Here is a 10,167-nt window from a genome sequence, read left to right as displayed (position 1 = left end):
TTCTTCATTATTCCCATAATAGAATCATAGAATCATAGAATAATAGGACTGGAAGGGACCTCAAGAGGTCATCGAGTCCAACCCCCCGCCCTCAAGGCAGGACCAAGCTCCGTCTACACCATCCCTGACAGATGTCTATCTAACCTGTTCTTAAATATCTCCAGAGAGGGAGATTCCACCACCTCCCTTGGCAATTTATTCCAATATTTGACCACCCTGACAGTTAGGAATTTTTTCCTAATGTCCAATCTAAACCTCCCCTGCTGCACTTTAAGCCCATTACTCCTTGTCCTGTCCTCAGTATCCAAGAGGAACAAATTTTCTCCTTCCTCCTTGTGACATCCTTTTAGATATTTGAAAACCGCTATCATGTCCCCCCTTAATCTTCTTTTTTCCAAACTAAACAAGCCCAGTTCATGAAGCCTGGCTTCATAGGTCATGTTCTCTAAACCTTTAATCATTCTTGTCGCTCTTCTCTGTACCCTTTCCAATTTCTCCACATCTTTCTTGAAATGTGGCGCCCAGAACCGGGACACAGTTCTCCCTAGGGAACCTCCCTAGGGAACTCATTCCAGTGCTTTACCACCCTCCTAGGGAAATAGTTTTTCTTAATATCCAACCTGGACTTCTCCCACCACAACTTGAGACCATTGCTCCTTGTTCTGCCATCTGTCACTACTGATGTTCCTCTCTTCCTAGAAATCCTTGTTCCTGGAACAACGTCACATACTCATAGAATCATAGAATACTAGGACTGGAAGGGACCTTGAGAGGTCATCGAGTCCAGTCCCCTGCTCTCATGGCAGGACCAAATACTGTCTAGACCATCCCTGACAGATATTTATCTAACCTACTCTTAAATATCTCCAGAGATGGAGATTTCACAACTTCCTTGGGAAATTTGTTCCAGTATTTAACCACCCTGACAATTAGGAACTTTTCCCTAATGTCCAGTACTGACATTGGACTCACCAGTCTGTAATCATAGAATCATAGAACCAGAGAACTGGAAGAGACCTCAGAAGGTCATCAATCCAGCCCACTGCTCTAGGCAGGACCAATCCCAACTTAATCAACCCAGCCAGGGCTTTGTCAAGCTGAGACTTAAACACCTCTAGAGATGGAGACTCCACCACCTCCCTAGGGAACCCATTCCAGTGCTTCACCACCCTCCTAGGGAAATAGTTTTTCTTAATATCCAACCTGGACTTCTCCCACCACAACTTGAGACCATTGCTCCTTGTTCTGCCATCTGTCACTACTGAGAGCAGCCTTTCTCCATCCTCTTTGGAACATCCCTTCAGGAAGTTTAAGGCTGCTATCAATTCCCCCTCACTCTTCGCTTTGCCAGGTTCACCTCCACAGCCCTTTTTAATTATTGGCGTCTCGTTAGCTATCTTCTCATCATTAGGTACAGAAACGAATGTAAAGGATAGGTTACAAAGGACAGTGACTAGTTTCTCAGCTTCACAGTTGAGTTCTTTAAGAACTCTTGGGTGAATGACATCTGGTCCCAGGGACTTGTTCCTGTTGCGTTTATCTCTCTTAAATGGGCTATGTGTGCCATTAGACCCTGTCTTCTCCGGCCACTTTCAAATTGATCATTGACCATGATGATTTAAAATAACTAAATACCATGAAAAATACCAGTGGACACTGCAGTGGATATCCACCCAATGGAAGCAGAGGACCCCCTATGAATCCAGGTACCCACGAAGAGTAGGGCAGGAAATGACCAAGGTGCAGCAAACAATAGTTTCGCTTTGTGACAGCCACATGCAGGAGACATCGTTCTACCTCCTCTGCTCCATGTCAGATTCCAACACAACTGGTGTGGTGCAATTGAGAAGGACCATGCACTTTTACCCCATCACCCTAACAATTGTCAAGCTGTCCCAGATCTCTAGTCCAAGCAGGCTATGACTGTTAGACATCCACTGGAGCTAGGATGCCCAACAGCCTCACATCTCAGCCCTTTACTGCCCATCCTGACTAAAGCCTGGTGCTTGTAATGTCAGATTCAGCTCTGACTAGAGGCCTTGGCTACAGACCTTCCCCTGACCAAGGCCTTGGTACTAATAACTATTCACAGGTCGACTCTGGCAACAGCCCTGAGCCCTAGACACTTCACTGCCCACCCTGACTGAGGGCCTGGGTCCCAGAACTGGCTGTTGGATGCTCGGCCCTGGACACAGGCCTGAACCAGCGATTCGTTGGTGCCCTGCCCTGACCAATGGACTGGACTCGTAACTGCTGATTGTCCTGGTTGCAGGACAAAGACCCTGATTGGCTGCAGCTCTGCATGGCCGGCCAGGGCCACGGGCTGTGGTTGCCAGGTAACTCCCTTACTGGGGTGATGACCAGAGATGTAGAGAGGTGGGGCAGCCTCCCTCTGACCCAGAGTGTGGGGCTCCCCCACTAATCTATTTCCAGAAACCATAAGGGGTGCTGGTGTGAGGAATGTGGAATCTGCAAACACAATGAAAGATCTGATAGGAAAGTGGGGAAGGACGGAGGATTGAGGAGATTCAACCTGGATGATGCTAGTTACTGGTGACGATTGCAGATCTCTGACCCCTTTTTGACAGCCACGACTCACTGCAGGAAGTGTTCATCTCTCGTTTTGGTCACTGTCTCCAGGTCTCTAAATCAACACGGATTGTAAAATACACACAAACACACAGAGCAGCCAATTCCTCTCGGACTCAGCAGGGAGCCTGAATCTTCTCGTCTCCCTCTGGGAATATCCCTTAATTACTGTTTACTGATACACCTGAGCACGGAGACGCGGAAATGGAAACAGACGTTGGCTAGAGAGTTTCCAGTGTCCAGCCTGCTTACATCCAGATGATGCTTCACCTCTAGGTGCTTAGTGATGCCCCCAGGGGATGGCACAGAGCTGCCTTATAAACAGTGCCCACCCCTGCCTCGGCTCTGAGCATGGAGACTGCTGTTGATGGTGTGGTGGGAGAGGTGAGGGGCATTCATTTGGATTTTCTATTATCCTCTCCTGTCTCATATTCCCCTTGTTTGTCTCCTTCCTAAACTTAATAGTCCCTGACTTTTCAGTCTGTCCCCAAAGGGCAGCCTCCCACATTTCTTGTAGCCTGTCTTAGCAGCCGCCTTTACATCAGCTGTGTCCTTTCCAAAGACTGAGTGACAAAAACTGAGCACATGTCCTGAGTAAGTTCTTCTCCATGCCATTCCTTGGCATCCTAAGATTGTCCTGGCTTTGGCCATGGCTGTGCCTGAGCAGGTATTTCTGTGCAGTTGCTAGCTATGATCCCCAGGGCTTTTCACTGCGGTCTGTGCCAATGGGGGTGGCTCCTTCTGGCACATGTTTTGAAAAGGTTTGAATTTTTTCCCATTCCCAAATTTTGAGCAACCAGCTGAACGAGGATTCCTTACTGCACAGAAGCTCTAGCCTGACTTTCAATGAATTAAGGAACAGAGATGGGTAACATGTGTCCCAACTCATTCTTCCTGCTATTGCTTATTTAAAAGTCTCCAAGGGTAAGCCATTGTTAGTCTGTAACTTTAAAAAGAGTGCATAGTCCTGTGGCTCCTTACAGACTTAAGTATCATGAGTTTTCATGGGCAAAACCCACTTCATCACACGATGAGCTGGAGAGGAATAATAAAATATCCAGTATTTTACAGCAGAAATAAAAACCCTGTCAATTGCAGGACCGGTGCTAACGAGGCTAATGAAGCAGGCTGAAAGTGTCCCATACTTAGCTATTGATGTAAAAATAAGGTCTTAAAGGCAGGGGAGGCTGGCTATGTAATGTGACAACCAGTTAATGTCTTTGTTCAAGCCCAGGAATACAGTGTCATATTTGCAGGTAAAGGTCAGTTCTGCATTCTCCCTTAAACTGGCTGATGAAATTCCTTTGTAGAAGAATGGCTCCTTTTCAATCCATGAGTGAGTGCCCAGGCAGGTTAAAATGTTCCCTTTGCAGGTTTCTGTGTGTTCCCATTTCTGATGTCTGACTTGTGTCCATTTATCCTTTGTCTCAGAGACTGTCCCATTTGGCTCACATCCATGGCAGAGGGGCATTGCTGGCACTTGACGACATAGATCACATTCGAGGGTTTGCAATTGTATGAGCCTCTGATGTGGTGGCTTATGTGGTTAGGGCCTGTCATGGTGTCATTTGCATTGATGCGTGGACAGAGTTGGCAGTGGGGTTTGTTGCAGACAGAGGTTCTTAAGTGAGTGTGTCTGTGGTGTGATGTGTGGCTGTTGGAAAGAATTTACTTCAGGTTGGGGGGGTTGTATGTAGGGAAGGATTGGCCTGACTCCCAAGGCCTGTGAGAGTGAGGGATTGTTTTCAAGGATAGATCATAGGTTGTCAGTGACGTGCTGGAGGTGTTTTAGCTGGGGTCGGTAGGTGATAAAAGGTAGTGTTCTGTTATTTTCCTTGTTTTGCCAGTCTTGAAGAAGTAGATTCCTTCTTACTCGTTTGGCTCTGTCAGTCTGTTTCTGCACTTCCTTGGGTGGATATTTCATTTTTAAGAATGCCTGATAAAGATCCTGTAGATGTTTGACTCTGTCTGTGGGAATGGAACAAATCCGGTTGTATCTTAGGTCTTGGCTGTAAACAGTTGATGGTGTGATGTGTCCTGGATGGAGGCTGGAGGTATGTAGGTAAATAGTGGTCAGTAGGGGTATGTCTACACTACCCCGCTAGTTCGAACTAGCGGGGTAATGTATGCATACCGCACTTGCTAATGAAGCCCGGGATTTGAATTTCCCGGGCTTCATTAGCATAAGCGGGGAGCCGCCATTTTTAAATCCCGGCTGCTTCGAACCCCGTGCAGCGCGGCTACACGGGGCTCGAACTAGGTAGTTCGGACTAGGTTCCTATTCCGAACTACCGTTACTCCTCGTGAAACGAGGTGTACCGGTAGTTCGGAATAGGCACCCTAGTCCGAACTACCTAGTTCGAGCCCCGTGTAGCCGCGCTGCACGGGGTTCGAAGCAGCGGGGATTTAAAAATGGCAGCTCCCCGCTTATGCTAATGAAGCCCGGGATATTCAAATCCCAGGCTTCATTAGCAAGTGCGGTATGCATACATTACCCTCCTAGTTCAAACTAGGAGGGTAGTGTAGACATACCCTAGGTTACTGGTAGAGGGTGGTGTTAATGTGGCCTTCATGTCCTTGTACTGTAGTGTCAAGGAAGTGGATCTCTTCTGTGAACTGGTCCAGGCTAAAGTTGATGGTGGGGTGGAAGTTGTTGAAATCTCTGTAGAATTCTTCAAAAGTCTTCTACTCATGGGTCCATATGATGACAATGTCGTCTTTTAGTCTAAGTAGAGTAAGCCTACGTCTACACTGCTGTGCTATTTCGGGATATTATTAAGTACAAGCCGTAGGATTTAAGTGGTAATAAGTGGGAAGAGACAGAGCAAAGTAGATTACAAATTTAAAATAACAGAAAATGCTTAGCTAACTGTAACACTGAAACCACACTACAAATTTATTACAAACGCACCTTAACACTGTTTCTGTTCCAGCAAAGCCTTCCAAACCAGGGCTGTCCCTCACCCTGAGGTGTTTGGTTCCTTCCCTCGGGTGTGTCCAGCCAACCAAAAACAAAGCCCTGCTAGTTTCCTGTTGTTTTATAAACTCTACTTTGGGTAGGATTTCTGTTTGTACTTTCCACCCTGAGATAGGAAATCACCTGGCCAGTCCCTACAAGTGAGGGAGGTCACATGACTGCCTGTGACCAACCCTTGCTAAGACTGAAAGGACAAAACAGGCTGTGTGCAGTGGACCAGACTTTGAGGGAAACACCCTTGATGGCTTGCCTTTGCACTTTTAAATCCATAGATCTAACTTCACCAAATACATTCACCAAAATAAAATAGACAGACCCAGGAGATTATGGCATGAAGATTGATGGGTTACATGGAGCAAATTGTCCAAAGTTAGGTCTATTTGTGTCCGTAAGTCTATGTCACAAAGCATGGCGGGATGGAGGAGTCACAGGAGAGAGTTAACATAGCTGGATAATCCTGCTGTAAGGATGCTGATGCCTGAGATAATTGGACTTCCCACATTTCCGGATGTGTGTGGGGGGGGGGTAGTGGGACATTGTCTGTGTAGACTTGATCCTCAGTGGGATCAGAGGAAGGAGGCCTGTAGAATGTAGTGTCAGTGAGTCATCTGGAGGCCTCCTGTTCATAATTTGACCTCGTCATGATGACTACAGCTCCCCCTTTGGCACATAACGTCTCATATACACACACATTTGCACTTTTAAACCCATAAAGCATTCCATACCCCATAGATCTAACTTTACACAGAAGAATGATACATTCGCCAAAATAAAATACACAAATTCAGTGGATTATGACATGAAGATTAATAGGTTACATGAAGCAAATGGTTCACAGCATCTTTGAGTTAGGTCTATTTGTGTCCGTAAGTCCATGTCCATGGTATGTGTGTGTGGAGGGAAGGGGGGTACGGAGTCACAGGAGAGAGTTAACATAGCTGGATAATCCTTCTGTAGGGATGCCAATGACTGAGATGATGGGACGTCCAGTATTTCCAGGCTTATGGATGTGGGGTGCGTTTGATCCCAAGCAGTAACTAGGAGTTCTCTAAGAAGATGGTATAGTTTCTTTTGGTATTCCTCAATGGGATCAGAAAAACAAGGCATGTAGAATGTGCTATTGGTGAATCATCTTGCAGCCTTCTGTTCATAACTGGACCCAGTCATGATGACTACAGCTCCCCCTTTGTAGGGAAGAATTCCGGACACACTGGGTGCAGGTGAAAACAAGCAGAGGATTTATTGGTTCACACAGCTGGTGGAGTACCACCCAGGGGTTAACCTGGTGAGCACTAGTTAAATCAAAACATACATTAGATTATATAGGCAGCAGATGGGTGGAGGAGAAGTGATTTAAAAAAAAATGTGATGGCTATTGCCTATCTCCTAGAACTGGAAGGGATCTTTTAAGTCCAGTCTCCTGCCTTCACATCAAGACCCTCCCTGACAAGTTTTTGATCCTGCAAGGATTGAACTCACATCCCTCAATTTAGCAGGCTAATGCTCAAACCACTGAGCTATCCCTCCCCCTCAATCATCATGTCATACTTTGGTAGGTCTGGTGGTGGAAACATTATGTGCACATAAGCCAATGGACTACAAGGTTACACAGGATCCCCGCCCATTGCCAAACATGTTATCACTAATGCAGGTAGTTATTTCTAACAAGCTAAATGAGCCAACATACACAAAATGGACATGTTGATGGTAACTTGTTTTGCTGAAATTGTGATGTGTCTACTGTGAGATGACTACTTCCTTGCGTTGGCAGAGTCCTTGGGATCCAGGTTTATTTATCTGAAATTATAGGAGACAGTGAGAGAAACCGCGGTACCAGCCAGGCCTTATCAGAGGGCCTGATGGAATGTGGTTGCCAGGGGAACCAGGGTCACGGTAGCTACTGTCTGTGTGCTTCTCACGCCTGGCCTGAAAGATTTAGGATTTGAGTTCTCAGTTCTCAGCAAGATACCATGGACTGCCTCAGTTTACCCCTATATCCTTTGTCACATAACACCTCATATACACACACCCAGGAACCTACCCCTGCAATAAACCTCTCTGTCAACTCTGTCCACGTTTAGATACACAACACCATCAAAGGCCCTAACCACATCAGTCACCACATCAGGGGCTCATACAACTGCACATCCTCTAATGTGATCTGTGCCATTAAGTGTCAGCAATGCCCCTCTGCCATGGATATTGGCCCGACCGGACAGTCTCTGCGACAAAGGATAAGTGGCCAAAAATCAGACATCAGAAATGGTAAAACACAGAGACCTGAAGTGGAACATTTCACCTTGCCTGGGCACTCAATCAGGAGCCAAAAAGAGCCATTCTTCTACAAAGGAATTTTACCCGACAGTTACAAGGAGAGTGCAGAATTAACCATTATCTGCAAATTCAAGACTGTTTCCCTGGGCTTGACCAAAGACATTGACTGGATATCACATAAGGCAAGACTTCTCTGTCTTTAACACCTTTTTTTTTTTACATCAACAGCTAAGTATTGGACACTTCCAGCTCACTTAATTAGCCTCATTAGCACCGGTCCTGCAATTGACAAGTACCTTTTTTTCTGTTATGAAATACTTGTTTTCTGTTATTCCTCTCCAGCTCATCAACTGATAAAGTGGGTTATGCCTCCAAAAGCTCATAATACTATATGTTTGTGTTGCTCACTAAGGCTATGTCTAGACTGCAGGCTTCTTTCGAAAGAGGCTCTTTCGAAAGCATCTTTCGAAAGAGCCTCTTTCAAAAGATCGCGTCTAGACACCAGGCGGATCTTTCAAAAGAGAAATCCGCTTTTTCGAAAGAGAGCACCCAGCGAGTCTGGATGCTCTCTTTCGAAGACGGCCTCTTTACATTGAAGAACGTCTTCTTTCGAAAGAGGGACTTTCGAAAGAAGGCGTTCTTCCTCGTAAATTGAGGTTTACCGCCATCGAAAGAAAAGCCGCGTTCTTTCGAAATAATTTCGAAAGAACGCGGCTTGAGTCTGGACGCAGGGGAAGTTTTTTCGGGAAAAGGCTACTTTTCCCGAAAAAAACCCTGAGTCTGGACACGGCCTAAGGTGCCACAGGACTACTTATTGTGCCTATTAAAGTTTTCCAGATTTTTCATTAATAATTTTCCTAATAATGAAAATGTTACATTTCAGTGTGTGAAGAGACCAATCTGTTTCAGCCATGACAATAGCTATCAATGGTGCATGTTGTGTCTTCTATGACTGTTGTATCTTCTTCCAGGTATTTGTCCTGTGACCATCATCCTAGACCCCAAGCACAGAAGAAGAAATCAGGAGAACGTATGGTACATGCAGGAGACACCGTTCTGCCTGGGATTTGGACACCTCCCCTGCTCCATGACAGATTCCAATACCACCGACTTCACCAACCCCTCCACCTTCATCCTGCTGGGCTTACCTGGCCTGGAGACAGCCCATGTCTGGATCGCCATCCCCTTCTGCATTATGTACATTATAGCCATCCTGGGGAACTTAACCATCCTGTTCATAGTGAAGATGGAGTCGAGCCTCCATGAACCCATGTACTATTTTGTCTGCATGTTGGCTGTAAGTGACCTGGTCCTGTCTACATCAATCCTGCCCAAAATGCTGAGCATCTTCTGGTTCAATTGCAGGGAAATCAATTTCAGTGCTTGCCTCACTCAGCTCTATGTCTTTCACTGTTTCTCAGTGATGGAGTCTGGGATTTTCGTGTCTATGGCATTGGATCGCTATGTGGCCATCTGCCATCCCCTGAGACATTCCACCATTGTGACAAACCCAGTGGTGGGCAAGATTGGTCTGGCCATGTCATTGCGCAGCAGCGTGATTGTACTGCCCATGGTCCTGCTGGCGAGGCAGTGGTCATACTGCAGGACCAATATCATCCCCCAACCGTACTGTGTCCACATCGCCGTGGTGAAGGTGGCCTGTGGTGACACCCGTGCCAGTAGTTACTATGGCCTCTTTGTGCTATTCTGTGTGTTGGGTCTGGATGTGATTTTTATTGTTGCATCCTACACCCAGATTCTCAGGGCCATCTTCAACCTCCCCACAAAGGACGCCCGGCTCAAAACCTTTGGGACCTGCATCTCCCACCTCTGTTCCATTATAGTGTTTTACATCCCAGGTCTCTTCCTCTCCCTCACATCCCGATTTGACCAGAAGATGCCTCAGCATTTCCATTCTCTCATTAACAACGTGTACTACTTGATGCCTGCCATGCTTAACCCCATCATCTATGGGATGAGGACCAAGCAGATCCGGGACAGGTTGCTGCACCTTTTTTTTCAAAAAGGCACCTGAGCAGGCCTCTACAATGTCTGTGCAGAGCTGACTGGTGACATGGTGCTGGGCCCTCTTCCCTGAATCACTTACTGGGCCGTCAGAGAGTCATTACATCCTGTCCTGTTCTTATTTTGCTCTGTCAGTGACTGAAACTGGTGAATTGTTCTGAGCAAAACCCATCAATTCATAGAGTTCGTCACCTCACTAACTTCTGGTAATAGGATCCTTGAGACCTCCGTTTCTATTACCTCAAAGAAAAGCCCCCTGCCCCACTTTCTCCCCCAAATTTCTACCTCCTTACCCATTACAT

At 46.3% G+C, this 10,167-nt stretch overlaps 1 protein-coding gene across 1 annotated transcript; it reads left to right on the top strand.

Moving 5' to 3' along the window:
- Nucleotides 1-8,927: 8,927 nt before the first annotated feature.
- LOC102457991 (olfactory receptor 52M1-like) lies at nt 8,928-9,875 on the top strand. Its single transcript, XM_075923084.1, has one exon. It carries the CDS (start codon nt 8,928-8,930, stop codon nt 9,873-9,875), a length of 948 nt encoding a protein of 315 aa, XP_075779199.1.
- Nucleotides 9,876-10,167: the final 292 nt, after the last annotated feature.

The sequence above is a fragment of the Pelodiscus sinensis genome, chromosome 1 (genome assembly GCF_049634645.1).
Source record: "Pelodiscus sinensis isolate JC-2024 chromosome 1, ASM4963464v1, whole genome shotgun sequence".
Lineage (NCBI taxonomy): Eukaryota > Metazoa > Chordata > Testudines > Trionychidae > Pelodiscus > Pelodiscus sinensis.
The sequence above is the reverse complement of the archived record's forward strand: the minus strand, read 5'-3'. Positions and strand labels throughout refer to the sequence as shown.

Excerpts from the sequence above, each read along its gene's own strand:
- LOC102457991 (XM_075923084.1), top strand. The coding sequence starts at position 8,928 with ATGACAGATTCCAATACCACCGACTTCACCAACCCCTCCACCTTCATC.